At 41.6% G+C, this 25,185-nt stretch overlaps 1 protein-coding gene across 1 annotated transcript in view; it reads right to left on the bottom strand.

Moving 5' to 3' along the window:
• Nucleotides 1-5,363: 5,363 nt before the first annotated feature.
• The window catches only part of LOC124595448, a 31,374-nt gene continuing 11,552 nt past the window's right edge, over nt 5,364-25,185 (bottom strand). Inside the window, exons 2-4 of the mRNA XM_047134191.1 lie at nt 21,914-22,053; nt 14,302-14,401; nt 5,364-6,529 (exon numbers count right to left, since the gene is read on the bottom strand). Coding sequence (XP_046990147.1) covers nt 6,387-6,529; nt 14,302-14,401; nt 21,914-22,053 — 383 coding nt within the window. The 3' untranslated portion in view covers nt 5,364-6,386. The remainder of the gene's footprint in view (nt 6,530-14,301; nt 14,402-21,913; nt 22,054-25,185) is intronic.

The raw sequence follows: 25,185 nt of genomic DNA, 5'->3' as shown, positions 1-25,185 counted from the left end.
GGTCTACAGTACGTAGTGGCAGACTGCAGCTTGATCATGGATTTCTGATACTAAAGAGCAATCGGGTGTTAGGAACGTAACTATAACACTCAGCGCTAGCGCTGCAAACAACACACCCGGAAACACGACACGGAGCGCCCGGGATGTACCGCACCGCTCCACAGGCAAAGGTCGACTGATCGTCTCAGCTACCCCAGCACGGCTCAAGACCCGTCCTCGCAGCTTCAATTCTGTCAGTACCTCGTCTCCCACCACCAAACTTCACAGGAGCTCTTCTGCGAACCTTGCAGAACTAACACTCCCGGAAGAAAGGATGTTGAGGAGACTTGGCTTAGCCACAGCCTGGGGGGGTCTTCCCAGAATGAGATTTTCACTCTGTAGCGGAGTGTGCGCTGATACGAAACTTCCTGGCGATTAAGACTGCGTGCCAGACCGAGACTCGAACTCGAGACCTTTGCCTTCCAGGAGCAAGTATACGATTTTACGTCAATAACGGCGTGGAAGCATTGTCCTTTCAGCAACATGTCCATTGCTTAAAATCAGACTAAGGCAACTTGTTTCTTTCAGTAGCCTCAGACTTGTTACAAAAAGCCCTCTTTGCAGCAGAAAACAGAATGTTTTATGCACTCTGCTGTCGCACATAGTACAACCTGTCTTTTAAAAACTTTTTCCCGGTTGGACCACGTTAGACGTTACTTCGGGGCAGGCCGTAGTTTCAAGAAACTCACTAAGGTAAATGGGTAATGTTCCATTAAGCAGAACGAGCCCACACCGCCGCAAACAATACGGATCTCAGTTTCATAATTTTAAGTAACTGATATTAAGTACTGTTAAAACATTATTTTTTATATTCCTTCAGCAAGTTCAGAATACGAGCTGCGTAAATAAAGTAATGAGACTGATAGCGTGGTGTTGGGTGCTGCCACACCAGTGATCCCGGACGTGGATGGAAAGATGAACATGTGATGCAACATCAGTCTACGTTAAACCGCGCTAGTGTTACACTCGTTGTCTGTAGCACTTTTTTTGTGAAGAACGTTTTCACACGAATTTAGAGCAATGGTGTGAGATTAGATTTTACTTCAGACTTGGACACAGAACAAGGGAAACGTTTGCAAAACCTTGGCAGGCCTACGAAGACAGCGCTTTGCCAAGAGCCCAGGCGTTTAGTAGTTTCAGGCATTCGTAGAGAAAAGGCAGTCAACTGGGGATGAACTTCATAGGGGAGGGCCCTCGGTTTCAAGGACTTATGTAAACGCCGACAGAGTCCGGGATTTTGTGCGTGCAGATCATCAGTCAGAAAGATTGGGGTAGAGATGAATTTGAGTAACACCACCGTTTGTCAAATATTGAACAACGAATTTCGGATGGGAAAAATCTACTCAAAATTGGTCCTGAGAAACCTCACACAGGACCAACAGGACATGAGAAGGGACAGGTGCGTTGACTTTTTGGAATCTAACGGAAATGCCCCCCCCCCTCCTTTTCCCCTTTTTTTTTAATCTGTCATTAGCGGTGACGAGATTAAGGTGTTTGGGTAGAAACCGGAAACCAAGCTCCAGTCCATGGAATGGCACATTCCAGTCTCTCCAACGTCAAAGAAAAGCAAGAATGTAGCCAGGGAATCGCCCATTAGGAGGTTGTGCGTCAAGGCCAAGGGATTCATCAACATTTTTACCAAGAGGTTCTGAAAGACTCTTTCAGTCATGCGTGTGTAATCAAACTTCAAGAACAATTTTGTGTTGCATTGTGGCAATGCGCCTAGTTACACAGCAATTTCAGTAAGCAGGTTTTGGGCCATATGGACATTCCTGTGGTTCCTCGGCCTTCTTTTTCACCCCATCTGAGTCCTTGTGACATTTTTATCTTTCGAAGATTGAAAACACGCCTCAAGGGACGTCGGTTTAGGGCCCTGGACAATGTTCAAATTGCTGTAACTGATCAGCTGTAGATTATTCCAGTATCCGAGTTCCAGCACTGTTATGAGAAGAGGAACAACAGTCTCCGACGCTGTGTGGATTCTCAAGGTAAGTACAGTGAGAGGAACAAACTACTACTGTATCGTTATCGGAAACAAAGCAGGTGGAAAAAATCACTCTCATTATTTTATTTACATACCTCATGTCTCCCGTCATCTTGTTAACTCCACGCTTCTTTGAGTCCATTATGTTTCTGTAAAACATAAGCTTGCAGAATACTACAGCTTTAGTTGGGGCTTTGCAAACTGTGTTTTAATATGCATTCGACTAGTCATTATATTTTTTAAATATAATCCATTACGGAGTCGAGGTAGCAGTTGTCGTTATACTGGTTTTCACTGCCAGCATTCAACCGCGATTCTTATACATGTATTTTAACAACGCGTTTCAAGAGACAATGCTCTCATCACCAGGTTGTAAAGTCTATGTCATGAAATTAAACGGACTAAAAGGCAAAACACCATCACAAATAGTTGGCAAGTCCATAGAGTAAAACAGAATTAAAAGTATATTGGACTGTGGGTCCTCGTCTTACATTGAAGTTGTTGACACAAGTCGATGGCCGTCCCATAGCTACCAAGTATGCTGTCGCACTGCGCCGGCTCGGGAGCTGTTGTGGACTGACGTGCCTAGGTGTTGTGGCGTGGTCACAGCCGTGTGCTTGACGCTAACGCTATGCTATTGGGCGCCTTATTTCCTTATTGCATTGGTCTGCCATCGTTAGCCTCTCGCAACATCGTCAGTGACATGCTACAAGTTTAAAGTCGCATACCTACCCTAAAATAATTCTAAAAACCCGCTAAAAAATCTCATTTCTTTAAAATTATCTTGTGCATTTAGAATATTGCTTTGTTTCTTTTCATGGATAGCTATCTCGAATTCCTCTAGTAAATCATGTTTCCTCCCTTTCTTTTCTACATGTAATATTTCTACGTTATCTTCTATGCTATTAAGGGGATGGCCTGTTTCATATATATGGTTCGCAACAGCTGATTTGTCATAATTTCCTAACCTGAACGCATCTTTATGTTCTTTATACCGGATCGCGAAGGATCTTCCTGTCTGCCCTATATATTTTGCATCTCAAGTTCTGCACTGAATCTTATAAACTCCCGATCTTTCAAACTTATTTCTCTTCTCGCCAATATCGTGCTTAAGGGTATACCTCACTAGGTTATTAGTCTGAAAAGCTATTTTAACATCGCATGGCTTAAAAATATTTGCAATCTTTTGTGAGACTGTTCCGTAGTATGGCATCGTGATAATGATCACTTTCTCTCCATCAGGTTTTTTTCTTTTTGCCCTTATTTCTTTTCCGTAACAGTTTTTTTTAACCATATCTATTTTGTAACCGTTATTCATCGCTATTCTCTTAACGGTATTAATTTCAGTCTCCCTATATTTTTCGCTCATAGGTATATTGACTGCCCTATGCACGAGACTACGGAAGGCAGCTTCTTTATAAGCCTGCGGATGGCATGAATCATTCGGGATCACGGCATCAGTCGTAGTTTGTTTTCTATAAACGGAGAACGCATGTTTGTTGCCCTGCTTTTTTATATTCAGGTCCAGGAACTGTAAACAATGCAACATACGATGTTAAAATAGCTTTTCAGACTAATAACGTAGTGAGGTATAGCCTTAAGCACGATATTGGCGAGAAGAGAAATAAGTTTGAAAGATCGGGAGTTTATAAGATTCAGTGCAGAACTTGTGATGCAAAATATATAGGGCAGACAGGAAGATCATTCGTGATCCGGTATAAAGAACATAAAGATGCGTTCAGGTTAGGAAATTATGACAAATCAGCTGTTGCAAACCATGTATATGAAATAGGCCATCCCCTTAATAGCATAGAAGATAACGTAGAAATATTACATGTAGAAAAGAAAGGGAGGAAACATGATTTACTAGAGGAATTCGAGATAGCTATCCATGAAAAGAAACAAAGCAATATTCTAAATGCACAAGATAATTTTAAAGAAATGAGATTTTTTAGCGGGTTTTTAGAATTATTTTAGGGTAGGTATGCGACTTTAAACTTGTAGCATGTCACTGACGATGTTGCGAGAGGCTAACGATGGCAGACCAATGCAATAAGGAAATAAGGCGCCCAACAGCATAGCGTTACCGTCAAGCACACGGCTGTAACCACGCCACAACACCTAGGCACGTCAGTCCACAACAGCTCCCGAGCCAGCACAGTGCGACAGCATACCTGGTAGCTATGGGACGGCCATCGACTTGTGTCAACAACTTCAATGTAAGACGAGGACCCACAGTCCAATATACTTTTAATTCTGTTTTACTCTATGGACTTCCCAACTATTTGTGATGGTATTTTTGCCTTTTAGTCCGTTTAATTTCATGACATAGACTTTACAACCTGATGATGAGAACATTGTCTCTTGAAACGCGTTGTTAAAATATACGTATAAGAATCGCGGTTGAATGCTAACAGTGATAACAAGTAATTATACATGGGTGAATAATGATTTACATTGTTGTTTAGAAGTTGTTACATGTTATCACTTTTTATTTTTATATTTACTTGGTTTCCAGTACTCCTTTTATCAACATTATCTAAGTGTTCAACATTGAAACAATACTCCATGAAAAATTTCTCTGTAATTGCAAAATTATGCGTTTAGATTATTCTTTAACAAAGCAAAATCTATGAAAAGCGCATGAAGTGAACTGTTACAAAGTTTGATAAATTTCACTTCATTACTTACATGTATTAGTCACATGTTATATATTGTAGTTCATCATTCTTGTTTTAATGTCAGTATTATTTATTTAAAAGTGTGTACCGCTATATTTTGAATCTTGCAACTACAACATATAGTACATCTTTCAGGTGATACAATAACAGTAACGAAACACAAACATTCCTGTCGGAGGAACATCCGTAACGGAGCACTGTAGCAGAGGTTGAAAATACCGCTTCAGTTGTATGGTTCTTTTTATTTAGAACATGACCGGTTTCTGGATCTTTTATGTGTTATACTGAAAATAAACAAGAGACCAGAGCTAATAATAGTTTTTAGGCGCAGCAGTGCACATAAAAAAGCAAAAATGTATTCCATGTAACATTTCAGAAACTATTATTTAGGTGGCCCTTAATTAGGATTAGCGAATGTACGGCATACAAGTGTCTCCTGTAGCGAGGTCTGCAAGGTCCACCAACATTATTTTACATAGCTGTAAAATGTCCTCTTTTATTTCAAAATGGTTCAAATGGCTCTGAGCACTATGGGACTTAACATCTGTGGTCATCAGTTCCCTAGAACTTAGAACTACTTAAACCTAACTAACCTAAGGACATCACACACATCCATGCCCGAGGCAGGATTCGAACCTGCGACCTAGTGGTCACGCGGTTCCAGACTGAAGCGCCTAGAACCGCACGGCCACATCGGCCGGCCGTCTTTTAGTAGGAGTTTGCTTATTTTTTATTTTCTATCCTATAACTACGGCGCATTATTGTGCGTCGCTATCAGTATCCTCACTAATTTAAAATGTACCTGTCTTTCATGATGTAAAATTTGTCTCAGGTCTTATCTTATGTAAGCCTTGTTTAGTCGTCGACTTTTAGTTAGCAGGTTTAAAACTGTTCCTACTTTTAATGTGTCCCTTTAGTGCTATTGCTGCTAGCTATTAGTTGGCATAGTAGTTTTTGACAGTGTTGACTGTAAGGCTTTGCTACCTTCCATTTTGTACAGTGACGAGATGGCTTTTAATAGGAATGGCACATGTTCATGTTCTTTTAACTCATTAGTGTGGCATGTTGTTCAACGTCGCCTGTATATCCCCAGTAAATTAAACACTTGCATGCCACTCGTGGAAAGGGAAAAATTTTCATTGTGTTTTACGGTTTATACATTAATTTTGTCGCCGGATTTTAGTCGGTTTTACTACAGTTCTGAACTGCCCAGTTCAGTATGTTCGTTTACCACTCATAATGTACTTTAAACGTTTTTCATGTAACATGCTATATAATGATTTTTTTGTCGCTTTGAAAGTGAATCACTAATTGAAATTGTGAACGGCTAGGCATTCTTCTTCCCGTCAACAGACGGCGCAAAGTGTAAGTGTCCTTGTGTTCACTGCATATTTCTTTACCCTGGCAGTCGTCCAAGGTGTTATCTGGTGTCACTTCACCATTCACTTATGTTTTACAGGACCTACCCCGACCGCTGGTTTCCAAAATGTTATATGGAACTACTTTTTCGCTTTTTTTATGTGTACTACTGCTTGTAAAAGCTATTATTATCTCCGGTCTCTTGTTTATTCTCAGTGTAACACCTGATACTGGGCATGTAAGAGTCCGAAACCGGTCGTGTTCGAAATAAAAAGGACCCTGCAACTGAAACGGTATTTTCAACCTCTGCAGTACCTAAACAATTAAACAGAGTTAATATGATTATCAGTGACCTTTTCATAGAAAAACATGATGTCTTCTGGATACACGTCCCCTTCATGCATTTTCACAACAACACTCTTTAAATTTTCTCCGGCAGCCAAAAAATAGTTTCTCTTCCGTAAACCTAAAAACAAAAGCATTGTGCAAGAATTTAAAACAATCTTAAGATGGATATCTCTAAGAATATCATAGGTCGTTAAAACGTTAAGTCTCTTCAAAGTTACTTAATAACATACAATTTGAGAATCCTGAAAACACTGTTATTGGTGGTAAAAATGATTTTCAATTTGTGATTAACACGAAACTTTTATGAAGGTTCCTCAGAATTAAAATCGGTCATGTGCAAAGACTGTTAATACAGTTACTCCTTATTATAATATTCCTAGATTCCAGAAAAAGATGCCAATGAACAAAAGTGTAACGTGTAGTTCGGCGATAGACTGAAGTGTGTTATTACATTTATAATTCAGTTTGAGAGTCTTCTTCATTTATACTTCCTAGCCTCTAAAGTACTTTATTCTGGTAGGTGTCCAACTTCTTCTTCTTAGGTCTTCAACCATCAGACAGTGTAGCAACACCATGCTTTCTTCCCTTCAGGCTTCCTTTTGAGAGCAGTATAGGTGGTGCAGCTGGTATTCTCCGTGATCTGGTTGACGTACTCCAGTCTCAGTCTGCCTGTCGTGTTTTCCCCTCTACTGTCCCTTCAGTGGCACCATCGTGTCTCAGTAGATGGCAGCCCAATGTGTCCCTTCGGTGCGGGATAAGCTGGCACGGTTTCTCTTCCTCCACTCTATGGAGCACATCTTCATTTGCTACCGTATCTACCCAGGTAATCTGCAGCGTTCTGCAGTAGCACGGCAGGCCGAAGTCTATTATTTGTGTTTTTCTGCTTCTCCGAGTGCCCATGTTTCACTTCTGTACAGGAGCACACAGCAAACAGTGGTCTTTATGAGGACTTTCCTGAGATTTCTGTCTACGCAGCTGGATGTCAAAAGGCTTCTTCTTTTGTTAAAAGCAGATTTACCTGGTAGCTTTGACTTGCAAGAGTCTTCTTTGGTTTTCCATCTGATGTAATTTTACTCCGTAAGTAGGCGAAGGATGGTGTCCAGTCGTTCACTGTTAAGTGAGTACTAACCAGCGGTTTTCTTCTACTCATCGCTAAGGTTTTTGTGCTAGCTGAGTTAATTTTCATAATATAGCAGGAGCTGAGGGTGTTTTCTATGTGGGGCTGCATTGCTTCTAGTTGTTCCGTGTCTTCACTTAACACTGCAATGTTATCAGCAAATCTCAACATGTCTGTCTGTTTTCTTACCATAGACATTAAATACTTCTATAGCTCCTAGTTTCCCTCTGACTTAATCTATTGCCTTCTGAATGTATCCATTGAGTAAGGCAGGTGGGAATGAGCAACCCTGTCGCACACCCTTCGTTTTGATATTCTCCACATCTTATCACACCCACCTCTTCTCTATACAGACTCTGCACTGTTCTTCTGTCCTTATGCTTTATGCCACTCTCTCTCCGCATCTCAGAATCTCTCGCCATGCTTTTACTAAGTCAACGAAGGGATTATATATGTTATGGGCCTTCTTTATTATCTCAATAATTACTCGTAACCCGAGTATCGCTTCTCGTGTATCCGCACCTCTTCTCAAATGAAACTCGTCGCCCAGGATCACTACATCTATCTCGCCTTGGATCCACCACAGAATGATAGAGGTCAAAACCTTGGAGGAGGTGTTACCATACTGAGAGTCGTACTGGGTCATATCTGTTTGCATACTGGCACTGTCATACATTTTTTTAAAGTCTGCTGTGAGCTCTGTGGTTTCGTATATAACGTGAACGAGATGGAGGAGTTCATCATGTAGCTGTTGTCTCCAGCAGCCTTGACGAGTTCTGCTGGTATATCATCAACTCCAGCGGCTTTCGCAGGGTTTTGATGCCTGACTGTCAGGTCGAACTCATAGCACAAAATATACTCACCCTTGCCTTTGGGATCGACTTTCCCAGTGTTCTTCAGTTTCAGAACTTCGTTATTTCCCACATACAGTTTTTCTGCTGTCTTTCTGTTCATATAATACCACTCTATTTTCCTTTTGAACTGCATTGCTTTTCATTTATCTATTTCTAAAGAACTGTTTAAGTGATTAATATGCACATTAACTTTCTGTACCTTGAACGTTTCATTAAATCCTTTACTTTGGCCCTCCAAAAATTGTTGTTTGGCCTTTCCTGACTCTCAGTTGATTACATTTCTCAACGTTCTATATTGCCTTTGTCCTTCCTCATTGTTGTTTCAGCTTACATCTTAAATTTATTGTTGTCATTATTCTTAATGTAATCCATTCTTGTTTATACTTAACCATATGAGAAGCACATTGACATAGGATGAGAGACAAGAACATTTTTCATATAATCTGTGTACTACAGAACGACAGAGTGGAACAAATTTTATGAAAACAGATACAGGAAATAATGTTGGGTAGACATACATTTAGAACTATTTTAAATTTATAACTTATCAGACAGAATTGCTATAAATTACTAAAATACATGATATCCATAGCAGCTATCAGCCTTTGTGTGTAAAGCACCAGGAGACTAGCATGGCGCATATTTAGTTTTTTGTTTGTCTCCGCACTTTAATTCTTAAATTCTTTGCATGCTTTTGCGTGCTTGTAAAATTTAATTCAGAGGTATAGAATCGCATTTTAATACTGTTAACGTGTACATTCGCGCAGTCTGTAGCGCGGTAACCATTTATTTGTTTGCTTTGGACGGCCTGTGATCTCTGATCACACCTCACTCTGCTGGCAGTGTCCACTGATGAAGCACGAGGAGACTTGCAAGTCACACGTTTAGCTCTTTCTCTTTTCTTTTTAAGTTTGTAGTAACAGGATGTATTGTGTGTGCGCATGCTGTGTGCGGCCGCAGGAGAAGGTGGCCACAATCCGCAAATAGCTGAGGACGTTTGTGTCCACGGTCAGCCGTCTGCAGGCTGCTGCCTCGGAGTGTGGCGGCAACGGATAAACTGGTGCATCGCATGGGACACCTCAAGTGTTGCTCGTTTCGTCCACGGGCTGTGCTGTCGAGGCATCTTCCAGCATACCCGACGTGGGGGATCACGCGCACTGCAGAATGTGTGGCGGGTTGTTAGCGGTCGCGTCGCCCGAGGTGGAGAATCAATGTGAAGGCTGATAGTCTGGCATCGTCCATTCACTTTGTGAGTGGACAGGTGGCCGCTCCTTCAGCAGGGTGCCTGCAGGCCCACGTGGAGGGGGTTACTAGTTATCTGGAGCTCCAGTGTTAGGCTCTTTGCAGAACCCCATAGGGAAACAGTGGCCAGAGGCGGAAAGAGTGCCAATGTGGTGTGTCTGCTGGGCGGGCTTCATATGAGATGTGGACCTGCCTCCTGCTGTCGCGAGTGCAGGATGCGAAACAAGCAGATAAGCTTCAACTGTCAAAATTTTAGCAGTCGAAGTATTCGTTCAAAAGTCTCTGAACTTACTGCCCTCCAGGAAGGTTGTCGCCGTCATATTACTCTCGGAACCGAGAGCTGGCTGAAACCCGAATAGAAAGCTCCGAAATGTTTAGCGACATAGTCTAGGTAACAGTATGGTCAGCAGTACACACAGATGGTAAAGGATGTTGCTTAGTTCTTTCACAGCCCAAAATAGGGAGCATCTGTCCTTCATGCATTGTCCATAAGGCGTTAGTTTACTTTGAATTCTTGACTTAGATACACAAGAAGAGACAAGATTGCAGCTTATGCATCGCGTTTTTGGGATGTGTTCCTCTGTAACCACCCCAAAGGTCCGACATGAGTCACGCCGCGACGTCTAAATATATGGGGACATCATAGTCATTTGTACAGAACTGGCTAACATGCTATACACTGGTTAGAAACGTGGATGACTTTGAAGAACATGGCTCAATCGGTGAAGAGAGACCAAAAGTGGCAAAAATTATTATTAACCTTTTTTCGAGAAACTTATTCTTACCACTGTGTCAAACGCAAGCAGAATTCAGTTTGAAATAGCTCACAACGCAAATTAGACGCATTTGGAGGTCTTTTCCACGTGAATATGCGGAATACTTGGTTTCGAGCATGGCTCGGAAATGCAAGCAGTTGTCGACTCTGTGGGTGACTGGACGTATTATTAATTGTAATTGCATTTCCGTTTGCTCATATATGATGCATGTATATGTTTTAGTTTGTTGTCAAATACATTTTTCTACTGACTATCCCAACTACGATCTTACTTAACAGGCTGTATATCGAAAAGACGTATCAGACACCATAGGAGGGGGACTGTTCATTGCTGTCCATCGAGGTCAATATTGAGTCTGACTGTGAAATTATTTTAACATGAGCAGCACGTCTAGGTGAACTCAGGTTAATTATCGGATGTTCTCACCAGCCACCTGATTCTACCGGAACCGTTGTAGAATAATTCAATGAAAGTATAACGGACATATCCTGACCATGCATTATTAATCGGAGGTGACTTTAATATGCCGAGTATAGACTGTGACGTCTGTGGATTCATTGCAGATGGTATGGACAGAATGCCTTGTGAAGCAAAGAGGACTTTTCCAAAAACTGTCTTGAACAACTGGTTAGACAACCCACACGAAATAGAAATATTTTAGATCTTGTAACCAGAAGCAGACTTGACATTGTCAGCAGTGTCAGTATAGAGACACGGTTTAGTGATCGTGATGTCATCACAGCGACGATGGTTACTAAAGTTAATAAATCTGTCAAGACGACAGATTCCTAATTCCTAGATTTCCGTAAAGCATTTGACACGCTGCCACACTGCTGACTATTAACAAAGGTACGAGCATACGGAATACACAAGCATTCAGAATGTGTTTCCAGGTATGTAAGAGGCTAGAAAACTTCCTGAGTAATAGAACCCAGTACGTTCTCGTCGACGGCGGGTATTCGTTGGATACAGTGGTATCATTAGGAGTGCTGCAGGGAAGTGCCATAGGACCACTCTTTTTCTGTGACAGACACAGTGAGCGGCAACCCGCGGCTGTTTACTGATGACGCTGTGGTGTGCGGAAACGTGTTATTGTTGAGTGACTGTAGGAAGATGAGAGATGGCTTAGACAAAATTTGTAGTTGGTGTGATGTACTCACTTGGCAGAAAATCCTAAGAAATTTTGGTCTTATGTCAAAGCGGTAGGTGGATCAAAACAAAATGTCCAGACACTCTGTGACCAAAATGGTACTGAAACAGAGGATGACAGATTAAAGGCCGAAATACTAAATGTCTTTTTCCAAAGCTGTTTCACAGAGGAAGACTGCACTGTAGTTCCTTCTCTAGATTGTCGCACAGATGACAAAATGGTAGATATCGAAATAGACGACAGAGGGATAGAGGAACAATTAAAATCGCTCAAAAGAGGAAAGGCCGCTGGACCTGATGGGATACCAGTTCGATTTTACACAGAGTACGCGAAGGAACTTGCCCCCCTTCTTGCAGCGGTGTACCGTAGGTCTCTAGAAGAGCGTAGCGTTCCAAAGGATTGCAAAAGGGCACAGGTCATCCCCGTTTTCAAGAAGGGACGTCGAACAGATGTGCAGTACTATAGACCTATAACTCTATCGTCGATCAGTTGTAGAATTTTGGAACACGTATTATGTTCGAGTATAATGACTTTTCTGGAGACTAGAAATCTACTCTGTTGGAATCAGCATGGGTTTCGAAAAGACGGTCGTGTGAAACCCAGCTCGAGCTATTCATCCACGAGACTCAGAGGGCCATAGACACGGGTTCACAGGTAGATGCCGTGTTCCTTGACTTCCGCAAGGCGTTCGATACAGTTCCCCACAGTCGTTTAATGAACAAAGTAAGAGCATATGGACTATCAGACCAGTTGTGTGATTGGATTGAGGAGTTCCTAGATAACAGAACGCAGCATGTCATTCTCAATGGAGAGAAGCCTTCCGAAGTAAGAGTGATTTCAGGTGTGCCGCAGGGGAGTGTCGTACGACCGTGGCTGTTCACAATATACATAAATGGCTTGGTGGATGACATCGGAAGTTCACTGAGGCTTTTTGCAGATGATGCTGTGGTGTATCGAGAGGTTGTAAAAATGGAAAATTGTACTGAAATGCAGGAGGATCTGCAGCGAATTGACGCATGGTGCAGGGAATGGCAATTGAATCTCAATGTAGACAACTGTAATGTGCTGCGAATACATAGAAAGATAGATCCTTTATCATTTAGCTACAAAATAGCAGGTCAGCAACTGGAAGCAGTTAATTCCATAAATTATCTGGGAGTACGCATTAGGAGTGATTTAAAATGGAATGACCATATAAAGTTGATCGTCGGTAAAGCAGATGCCAGACAGATTCATTGGAAGAATCCTAAGGAAATGCAATCCGAAAACAAAGGAAGTAGGTTACAGTACGCTTGTTCGCCCACTGCTTGAATACTGCTCAGCAGTGTGGGATCCGTACCAGATAGGGTTGATGGAAGAGAGAGAGAAGATCCAACGGAGAGCAGCGCGCTTCGTTACAGGATCATTTAGTAATCGCGAAAGCGTTACGGAGATGAGAGATAAACTCCAGTGGAAGACTCTGCAGGAGAGACGTTCAGTAGCTCGGTACGGGCTTTTGTTAAAGTTTCGAGAACATACCTTCACCGAGAAGTAAAGCAGTGTATTGCTCCCTCCTACGTATATCTCGCGAAGAGACCATGAGGATAAAATCAGAGAGATTATAGCCCACACAGAGGCATACCGACAATCCTCCTTTCCACGAACAATACGACACTGGACTAGAAGGGAGAACCGATAGAGGTACTCAAGGTACCCTCCGCCATACACCGTCAGGTGGCTTACGGAGTATGGATGTAGATGTAGATGAATGGCAGCCTTCTCTAAATGTAGAACAATGCAAGTTAATGCAGTTGAGTAGGAAAAACACTAGAGTAATGTTCGAATACAGCATTAGTGGCGTACTACTTGACAGAGTCACGTCTATTAAATATCTGAGCGTAGTATTGCGAAGTGATGTGAAACGGAACAGGTACCTAAGGACGGCAGCAGGGAAAGCGAATGGTCGACTTCGGCTTATTGGGAGAACTTTACGAAGTAAGTGTAGCTCATCTACGAAGCAGACCGCGTATAGAACACTAGTGCGATCCGTTCCTGAATACTTCCAGAGTGTTTGGGATCCCCATCAGATCGGATTAAACCAACACATCGAAACAATTCAGGTTACCAGTAGGTTCAATCAGCACGCAAGTATAACGGTGATGCTTTGTGAATTCTGATGCGAATCCCTGGAGAGGCTACTGAGAAAATTTAGAGAACCATCTTTTGAAGGTGACTGCATAACGATTCTGCTGCCTCCAAAATACATTTCGTTTTAAGGACCACGAAGATAAGATAAGAGAAATTAGAGCTCGTCGGAGGCATGTAGATAATCATTTTTCCCTCGCTCTATCAGCGAGAGGAACAGGAAAGGAAATGAGTACTGGAGGTACAGTGTACCCTCCGCTATACATCAAACAGTGGCTTGCGGAGAATGTATGTAGATGTAGATGTAGAATAATGAAGTTCTTTTTTATTTACAAGTATAGGAATATACATTTATATGTTTGCGTTGTTGTCATAAATGGAAATGACAGTGGACATTGTTAATTTTCTGTTTAAAACGATAGTATTGATACAGTGGTAGCATTCTTTTCTCCGCATTTAATTCATTCATGAAGCTGTCACTATTTTCTTCGTAAAACAATATATGTTGCATGTTTGTTGGCTTATCACTTAATGTAAGGCTGTGACGCAATGTCGCATTCAAAACTGTTGTGAAGCACAGTATATTAGTTCCAAAAGAATTGCTGCTGACCTAAACAATCGACTTACCATTCATTCCCTCTAACAATATCCTTGTCGCGTCCCCTTCAGGGAATTTTATGTAGAAGAACCTGTTGTCAGCTTCCTTTAATTCCTCAGGAGAACGGGGCTGTAAATTGAAATCTATATACAAAACCGATCTCCTTGACGCCAAAATTAAGTACACAGCATATAAACTACAAATAACCTGCAAATTAAAGAGTAATATGATTCATTTCAGTAACTTGCCATTTATGTTCACAGTTTCATAATATTATTTTCCCTGCTTACAAGCACGAAAATATAATCGTATGTACATGAGACTAATTGCGCTGTGGCTTCCAGCAACATCGGTCGCTGCCTCTCACTGTACGTTGCTGTTTCTTTCACTTTATCATTACTGTGTTGTTCATTTCTGACTTTTGGATACACCCAATCATAGATATGTTTGCCCAATTCACGAGTACAGAATATCAAAGCCGTCTTTTCAGCGCTTTCAAGAATTAATCTATGAAAAGGAACTGTATTTTACGCTTTACGAGAAGAGTTATTACAAGTGACGTTTTCATATCATACCTAATACAAGGATGTTACGATTTATCAGACCTGTTCTAATTACTGCTCCCAGCTCAAACACTAGATTGCAACGATCTTCTAAGGGCAATTAAAAAATGAATTATATTTTACATACCAAGAATCGAAGTGTAGGAAGTTTCTGCAGCATTTTGAAAATATATGAACTCTTAGACAGTGACCATCGGCTGTTGGTAGCCACCCTGAGAGAGAAAAAAGATAGGAGGGCAACAGATATACAGGAGAAAAGGTTGAAGACATGGATGCTGAAAGAGGATGAACGGAGGACCCAGTACCAGACACTGATCAGGAAGAAGCTGCCAAAGGAAGATCAGAGAACAGTGGAAGAAGAATGGGGAGATTTTAAGAGGGCTCTAGTTGAGGCAGCTGAGACTGTGTGCGGAAGAACTAGCACAAAGAGGAGAAGTAAGGAAACTCCATGGTGGAACAACATATGTAAAGAGGCAGTACTTCGAAAGAACAAAGCCTTCAGAGAATGGTTCCAGACCCGAACAGAGGAAGCTAGGGTAAAATATAAGGAAAGCAAGAAAGCGGCACAGACCATAGTAAGGGCGGAGAAGAAGAAGTGGATGGAAAAATGAACAAGAATGTTAGAAGAGGACAGTGAAGGGAACAAAAAAGTACTTTACACCATGGTAAGAAATAAGAGGAATGACAGAAGCGAGTGCCTGAGGATCATGGATAATAGTGGAAGAGTTGTGGAGGAAATGCATGAGCTCAAAAAGATTTGGAAGGAGTACTTTGAAGATCTGTTGAATGCCGCCAAGTGGGTAACTAACAGCGATGGAGAGCCTAAGGCAGCAGACGATTATAATAGTGGGGAAACTGATGATCTAACTTGGAATGAAGTGGAAGAAGCCATAAAGAGGATGAAAGGGGGCAAGGCACCAGGTTGGGACGAAGTAACAGTGGATATGATACGAGCAGCAGGAGAAGTAGGAACCCAGTGGCTATACAGAGTGCTGAGGGTGGTGTGGAAGGAGAACAGAATTCCTGAGGATTGGAAGAAAGGAATTATAGTCCCGATCTTCAAGAAAGGGGATAAAAGGAGATGTGAGAACTACAGAGGAATCACCCTGCTATGCCACTGTGGAAAAATCTATGAAAAGATCCTGGAGAAGAGAATAAGAAGCAGTATTGAAAGTAGACTGCAAGAGGAGCAGTATGGTTTCAGACCGGGAAGATCAACAACGGACCTCATATTTGCGGTAAGGCAACTGCAGGAAAGGCACTATGAGTACGGGAAGGACTTAATCATGGCCTTTTTAGATATTGAGAAGGCGTATGACAGTATCTATAGGGACAAGCTCTGGGATGTGCTGAACGCAAAAGGGATAGATGAAGAGATAACACGAAATGTCAGAAAAATGTATGAGGGAAGTGAGAGTTGTGTGAAAGTGGGGAGGGAACGTACTGCATGGTTCAAGCTGGAAAATGGGCTGCGACAGGGAAGTGCACTTTCACCTTTATTGTTTATTATTGTTATGGATGAAATCCTACACCAAGTATCAGATGCAATTGGAGATCATAAAATGAAAGCAGTGCTTTTTTGCCGATGACCTGATGTTATGGGGAAATTGCGAGAAGGAGGTGCAAGAGCAGTTAGATGAATGGGAGGCAACGGCAGCACAATATGGAATGCATTTCTCTGCAAAGAAAAGTGAAATAATTGTCACAACAAGGAAGAAGAATAGGCCAAATGTGGATATAACTTGTGGAGGGGAAAAACTACAAGTGGTAGAGAACTTCAAGTACCTGGGAAGCGTGATTGAAAGTGAGGGCGGAAACGCGATGGAAATAAATGAAAGGTGCAGAAAAGCAGGGCAGTTCTACAAATGCATTAGGGGGCTTATTTGGAGCAAGGAGGTGCCACAGAAATCCAAGGGAATTATATACCGAACCTACTCTGTCCCCATATTGGCATACGGAAGTGAGACATGGGTAATGCACAAAAGCGACAAAAGTAGAATACAGGCTAGTGAAATGAAGTTCCAGAGGAGCAGGTTGAGTGTAACAAGACGAGACAGATTGCGAAATGTGTATGTGAGGGAAAGACTAAAGGAGGAACCAGTACAGGACAGGATAGAAAAATCAAGACTGCAGTGGTATGGACACATGAAGAGAATGGATGAGGGAAGAATTCCAAAGAGGATGTTTGATCTGCAACTGGAGGGGAAGAGGCCCAGAGGAAGACCAAGAGATAGATGGGTGAAGGGAGTGAAGGAATGTGTGATGAGAAGAGGAGAGAACTGGACGAAGGTGGAAGAGGGGGAATGGTGGAAAGACAGAACACGATGGAGAGGCTTGTGTTCCCGACAGACCCAGCCAGTGGCTGGAAACTGTCCAAGATGATGATGATGATGAACTCTCAGAATAGATTTAATGAGGTAGGAGAACGGCCTTGTAATCATTAACTACAGCCAGTTTTAACGAAAATAATTTTAAGTTATCTCACTATAGTTTTACTTGCAAATATAAGCTATTGCAGTTAGATATTCTAAGTTTTTCTTTTTTTTATTGGTCTTTTCTCAAGTATGAGGAAATAACACCAAAGACCCTAATCTGGTGACAGCAGAAAAGTCAGACTGTTTAAGTCACGCTTTCTTGTCCTGTCAGATGCTTGCATTCGATACACATAAACCACAGAAGACAAATGAATCCCACATGTGCTCAGATTGCTGTCAAACGTATCTTTCTCAAATACAATAAAATATAACTAGTTCTCTTTCGTAACAGCTTTTCTCCTGATATGTAAACCCTCTGTATTTGAACTGAAACGATGCTATTATAAACCATTACTGCTGCACCTGAAATCTGGTCATTCTGTTTTGTTATTCTTGAATTGGGCGTTTTATTAGGATACCAGGTAGTTACTACACTGAGCATCAAATTCTAATCTCCTATTACTACATATGATGATAAATAAAATAGTTGTTTCTGTCGTGGTTCACATTTATTTATAATTGACTGGTATATTTGCGCCATGCTGCATTATTGTTTGTCTCGAATCCAGTTCTGAATTCGAAACTTTTGTAAGATCTGCGAATTGAATTGTTTAAGTAACACTATTTTCCTACACATGTGGCTACCACTATAAACTTTTATTTCTTACACTGAACATGTTTTGTACTGAAGTCCATTTTCAACAGTCATCGTGTTGAAATAAGATGACTGTGTATTGCAAAGACAAGTGAATTTAAAAGTCTCATAGTAAGGAGAGGACATTGAAAAGGTGCCAGCAGTGAATATAAAAAAAGCATGAATAACAACATGAAACGGAATACGATGTTTGAAGTCGAGCGAATAGCTCCCGTTTTCATCACTGGAGGGCAGCACCAAACGACAAACTGAAGCAACGAATTAAAATTTCTTAGAGTAGCTGGATCGAGTACATACAGGAAATTCCTGTTACGTTCTAGAAGTTACAGAGGAGACAGTGTACATAATATTTTGAATAGAAATCCATGTCCGGAAATGTACCGTTTCTGTGCACCAGCCATTTGAAAACATGTTTGCTAGGTAGGTATACAACATGTTGATCATGGTGGGAAATGGTTACATCGGATTGGCTGATATAGCTTACGCAGGATACAGTGGTCCATGCACAGAGACCGGGCCTCGTCTAAAGCGCTGGGCGAGTTCATCCGTTTGTTCAGAAGGGGTGGCCGACAAGTGTTTTCCACCTTTCGGCCGGTCAGCGATGGCAGAATCGAGGCGCTCATGCTGCAACCTTTCTCAAACGATTTTACAGAAACTATTCGGTACCTATTTTCCCGCCAAAATTAAAAATTCCCGCCAGTTTTTCTGGGGGTTAGGTTAGTGGACATAGCACAATTGGCCTATCTTCCCTCCAAAAGCCGCCATCTTGGATGATGTCATGTGCTGTTGCCAAGTCTACATGCCGCCATCTTGGATGACGTCAGCGCCGCCATCTTGAATAAATTTGGCAATAATGGAAGGTGGGGTGATACATAGGTTGCCCCACTGCTGAGGGGTTCGAATGGTCAGAATAATCCCTGCCCATACCATTAGGGATCCTTCTCGATATCAATCTCTTTCCTCAATGTTTGGGTCTCGAAATCGTGTCCCACATTCCCTCCGGATGCTAATCCTTTGCGAATCACTCTCCAGACTAAATCGGGTCTCATCTGTGAAAACACTATTGCCCCCCATGCGAACGCCCTGTTGGCATGTCGATGAGTCCACCCTAGACGTTCCTTCTGTGAAGGTGCGTGAGCTGTAGACATGCAGCAGGTCTTTGAGAGTAAAGGCCACTTTGTCGAAGCCTTTTGCACCACGTATTGCCTTGACACAGCACGTCCAGTGGATGCTGCGAGGTCAGGTGCCAGTTGCCACGCAGGACTAAGGCGGTGCTGTCGTGCCCTTACAGCCAAATGACGGTCCTCTCTTCGGAAGTGACAAGTGGGCGGCTCCCGGCTCTGCCCTGGTCTCCGGGGTACAGTTTCGGTCTGTATACACTGTCGCCAAATCCGAGAAACGACACAACGATTCACACTAAGCTGTCGGGCCACATCAGTTTATGACTGTTCTGCTTCCTTCCTGTCTCTGCCCCTCAACTGCAGAGAGTCTAATAGGCATCTTCTCTGTGGCATCTGGTCTGTGTATACAACGACTGTGGATGTGGGGCTATCCGATGAACACTAGCTCGTTTCATAGGTGCACTGACGTCATCGTTGACATGGTTTTCCGTTGACCGGAATACCATCTTCCGTGCAGAATACGATGGAACGGACATGTGGTTGACAGTTTTTGTGATTAGACACAGGACGGGGAAATAGCGGATTGTTGCTTTAAATTTTGGACACCACTGTAGATAGCAGCAGACGTTCTTCAAATATTTTAATTTTCCCTCAAATCAAGTTTCTCTCAATTGCCCTGATTTCTTTCAAGCAGTTAAACTATTTTCTGCAATACTAGACACGTCAGTGATCAGTTTGATACCTCATTTGCCAGTTTCCCACTCTTCGTTTGGCTATGAAAATTCGGAAAAAACTTTCCCTTGTATCACTTTCTAAGGATTTCTGAATTACTCTGATTACGTTAAATAAAATGAACCCTTGTTTGCGAAGCTGGACATCATTCTGGTCAGTCTGATACTCCATTTGTCCATTTTCTACTTTTCTTTTGGATATGAAAATTCAGACAAAAAACTGTCGCGTAATTTACATGGAGTCATGTTCTCTTTGCATTCGGACATTTGACCAAAAATGGGTACCACACAAAAAAGTACTACAGTTAAGAACTAGATCACATTATACTTACAAATAATAACACAACTATAAAATCAATACTGGAACATAGTGCAGTTAAATCGCAGAGTTGCTATTACAGGGTGTTTCAAAAATGACCGGTATATTTGAAACGGCAATACAAACTAAACGAGCAGCGATAGAAATACACCGTTTGTTGCAATATGCTTGGGACAACAGTACATTTTCAGGCAGACAAACTTTCGAAATTACAGTAGTTACAATTGTCAACAACAGATGGCGCTGCGGTCTGGGAAACTATATAGTACGATATTTTCCACATATCCACCATGCATAGCAATAATATGGCGTAGTCTCTGAATGAAATTACCCGAAACGTTTGACAATGTGTCTGGCGGAATGGCTTCACATGCAGATGAGATGTACTGCTTCTGCTGTTCAATTGTTTCTGGATTCTGGCGGTACACCTGGTCTTTCAAGTGTCCCCACAGAAAGAAGTCACAGGGGTTCATGTCTGGCGAATAGGGAGGCCAATCCACGCCGCCTCCTGTATGTTTCGGATAGCCCAAAGCAATCACACGATCATCGAAATATTCATTCAGGAAATTAAAGACGTCGGCAGTGCGATGTGGCCGGGCACCATCTTGCATAAACCATGAGGTGTTCGCAGTGTCGTCTAAGGCAGTTTGTACCGCCACAAATTCACGAAGAATGTCCAGATAGCGTGATGCAGTAATCGTTTCGGATCTGAAAAATGGGCCAATGATTCCTTTGGAAGAAATGGCGGCCCAGACCAGTACTTTTCGAGGACGCAGGGACGATGGGACTGCAACATGGGGCTTTTCGGTTCCCCATATGCGCCAGTTCTGTTTATTGACGAAGCCGTCCAGGTAAAAATAAGCTTCGTCAGTAAACCAAATGCTGCCCACATGCATATCGCCGTCATCAATCCTGTGCACTATATCGTTAGCGAATGTCTCTCGTGCAGCAATGGTAGCGGCGCTGGGGGGTTGCCGCGTTTGAATTTTGTATGGATAGAGGTGTAAACTCTGGCGCATGAGACGATACGTGGACGTTGGCGTCATTTGGACCGCAGCTGCAACACGGCGAACGGAAACCCGAGGCCGCTGTTGGATCACCTGCTGCACTAGCTGCGCGTTGCCCTCTGTGGTTGCCGTACGCGGTCGCCCTACCTTTCCAGCACGTTCATCCGTCACGTTCCCAGTCCGTTGAAATTTTTCAAACAGATCCTTTATTGTATCGCTTTTCGGTCCTTTGGTTACATTAAACCTCCGTTGAAGACTTCGTCTTGTTGCAACAACACTGTGTTCTAGGCGGTGGAATTCCAACACCAGAAACCATGTTGTCTACAGCACACTTGCACGTTGTGAACAGCACACGCTTACAGCAGAAAGACGACGTACAGAATGGCGCACCCACAGACTGCGTTGTCTTCTATATCTTTCACATCACTTGCAGCGCCATCTGTTGTTGACAATTGTAACTACTGTAATTTCGAAAGTTTGTCCGCCTGAAAATGTACTGTTGTCCCAAGCATATTGCAAGAAACGGTGTATTTCTATCGCTGCTCGTTTAGTTTTTATTGCTGTTTCAAATATACCGGTCATTTTTGAAACACCCTGTATTTTCATGGCACTGAGTGGCAGCTCAGTTACGCACAGTTCTATTAACAGAGAATAATTCTTCAATACTGTAAAAAAGTTGCTCTTCTAATTTACAGTGTTTAATGCCATTTTTTAATTGGCTGTATCTATTATAAACTGGACTGGCTTAAGACCAGATACAAGTGATCTTACCATCTCATATGGATCATCTTTAAGATTTAGTCTGTATTTCTTGTCCATGCTTATATATTTCTGGGTAGCTTCATGTCTTGGTAGAACAAGCTGGGTGTCTTCAATGTCAGCTGTTCTATAGAAATAAAATTTGAATGTAACTGAAATGTAAAAAAAAGAAAAAGAATTCAGTCTCAAATTAGTGAAATAATCATGGAAATTTGTCACTCTTCAAAGATGGATGTAAGTAAGCCACTTAAAATGTTGTGACAATGTGGCATTAATGTAATGACACCGTGACTCTTCAGCTTTATCCATTTTACTGCATGCAAGGTCGTTGTAATGTCAAATTTTGAAAATTATTTAAATCAAATTCAACCACAGTATCTAATAATCCTAGTCACATACTGAAACGGACGTCTCAGGAAAAACTTAATTACAAATTGTAGCGTGTAACGCAAAATGAGTAAAAAATACTTCACTTATTCTTTAAGCTATAACACTAATTGTCTTAGTCTTATATATGAGGCTATAAGGTTCCTGCCATATTGTCACACTTGGCTGATAATTATTCTTCTCCTTGTCGATAAAGTATTGTTTCAACACTAGTATTATTTAATAATCGGTTGTGTGAGGCTCATTAAAGACAATAGACCTAGATAACACTCATTAGTTTATTACATCATTTGTCAAAAGGTATTACTGAATGAAAGTAAATAAAATCCCGCGAAGAAAAAATTCGTCTTTCGTGTGTGCTTCAATACTGGACAGCGTCTCCTATATACAAATTACTATTCAGTGTCATTCCAACATGCGATCGTAAATTCGGTGCACTACTTGGCTTTCTACAGCTGAAGACTTCACATTAACAACTGCCACACTGATGAGCATTCAAAAACAGGCAACCGTAAAACTCATTGTAGAGCCCAGAGCTGTTACACTTCACAGCGACTGTGGTGTTTTTTTTTTTCCTCGTACTAATCGAGCTGCAGCAACAGTTACCTCAAAAGCTTGAGCAGTGCTAAGACACACTGAACTCGCATTTAGGAGGACGGGGTTCAGATACACAGCCAGTCGCCCAGATATAAGTTTTCCGGGTTTTCCTAAGTGCCATGGCGCTCCCTCTGAAAGCGGTACCGCCGATGTTCTCCCCCACTTCGAATGTGTTCCACATTTAATGACCTCATCAGCAGCGGTAAACTAAACCGTAATAGTGTTGTGCTTGCCTGTAGTGCCAGCTTTGTCACAACACCACCAACTTTTTTCTGCTACAGGGTCTTCAACGTAAACAATACATTATAATTTTTTTAAATTTATTTTCCATGCTCTTTAATGAGAGGTTGTGTGCTGTTTTTCAAGCAGACATGTATTTACTTGCCTTAGCTCACAAGTGATGAGTCGGAATGACAAAAATCCAACGAATTCACACGCAAATGATTACATTACGAAAATTTTCGTCGAAACAAAGCGCATAGTTCATATAATGAACCAAACGTTTAGTAGTGAACCAAGAAAAGGTGTAACTTTGAAAACCCCTCGTGTGTGTGAGTAAAGTTTGTTGTATCAAAACTAATTGTGATACAGACACACCCGCGAGACCCAATGCTGGAATAAATGTACACAACGAAATGATTAGCGCTATGAAAGTTCGTAGCTCTAACAGTGATCCTTAAGGTGGGGAATATGCGTTTTTCATTGAAAAATACACACATCAAAAAGTTTTGCATAACCCCTGTTCCTAGAACTCCTGAAGATAGTCGTTGACTGTGGGCATTGTATCGCAGACACAGTCCCTTTGACTGTTCAGAGATGTCACTAAACCCGCCCAAAGATGTAAACAACCATGCGTGAGCAGTGCCCAATAGACGGAGGGGTCAGACAGCCTATCAGTTCCAGTCATTCCACCAGGAAGGAGGTACACGGCTCGTGTTGCCTGCAGTTCAACCGTGCCTAGACGGTCAATACGGCGGTTCGATCGCGTCCGCATTGTTACTTTGTGCCAGGAAGGGCTCTCAACAAGGGAAGTGCCCAGGCGTCTCAGAGTGAGCCAAAGCGATGTTGTTCGGACATGGAGGAGACACAGAGATTAGATTAGATTAGATTTATTTTCATTCCAATTGATACGTAGTGAGGAGGTCCTCCAGGATGTGGAACATGTCAGAAAAACAACAATACATGACAAATATTTGCAACTAAAACAAATAAGCTAATGTACCATTCCACAGGTCCCAAGTGGAATGATCGTCATTTTTTAATGAACACTAAGAGTCATTTTACAAATACTAATTCACTGAATTTAAAATAAAAAAGTTTTTTATTACTTACTTACTTATCGCGAATGGACCCAGAAGGATCACGCAAAGCTTTATGACGTCGTTTCTTCCATACTTCTTTCATTCATTCTCCATGTTTTCTTTTTCTTTCTTCTGTCCATTTTGTTCCTGGTCTCTTTAGTGCTTCCTTCTCCGACAATACAATCCACTTTTCCACCTTATTTCTAAAAGTTTTTCTATCTTTGACATCTTTAAGTTCAATATTTGCTTTTTGTAAATCTAATTTTACTTGGCTAATCCATGGTGTTGTTGATTTGACTTTTTCTATGTAAGTGAGAATTCTGTTGGTGAGTCGTGTGGGGGGAAGTCTAGTGACATGCCCATAAAATTTTAATCTTCGCCTTCTTATGTCTGCTGTCAGGTTTGATATAGTTTCTGTGGTTCTTCTTGATTGTATCCGGTATCCTTCTTCTGTTAATTTTGGACCTAAAATCTTTCTCATAATTTTGCGTTCTTCTTTTAGTATTTTTTCTAAATCACATTTTGTGTGGAGTGTGAGCGTTTCACTAGCATATAGTGCTGCTGGCTTAATTACTACGCAGTAGTGTCTGATTTTTGTGTTCGAGGAGATGCATTTTTTATTGTATATTTCATGTGTCATACCATATGCTCTCTTCATTTTCTGTTGTCTGATCTTCTGTGCAACTTTCTCTCCTCCGGTTGGCTCCAAAATTTCACCTAGGTATTTAAAATGTTTTACTCTATTTATTTTTCCATATTTTGTGTTCAAACTGTGTATATGGAATTTCGTACAGAAAAATTCTGTCTTTTGAAACGAAATTTGTAAACCTACTGTATCCGTGCATTCCTTAAGGATCTCTATTTGTTTGGTGGCGATTTCTTCATCATCTGCAAGTATGGCCAAGTCGTCCGCGAATGCTAAACAAGATATCTCCACGTTGTCTTTGGTTCTACCAAGATGGATTGGTTTCCAGTAGGATTGATTTTTTAATTCTTTTT

This window comes from Schistocerca americana, chromosome 2, assembly GCF_021461395.2.
Source record: "Schistocerca americana isolate TAMUIC-IGC-003095 chromosome 2, iqSchAmer2.1, whole genome shotgun sequence".
NCBI classification, from domain to species: domain Eukaryota; kingdom Metazoa; phylum Arthropoda; class Insecta; order Orthoptera; family Acrididae; genus Schistocerca; species Schistocerca americana.
Note: the sequence above shows the minus strand (reverse complement) of the source record. Positions and strands in the feature narration are given on the sequence as shown.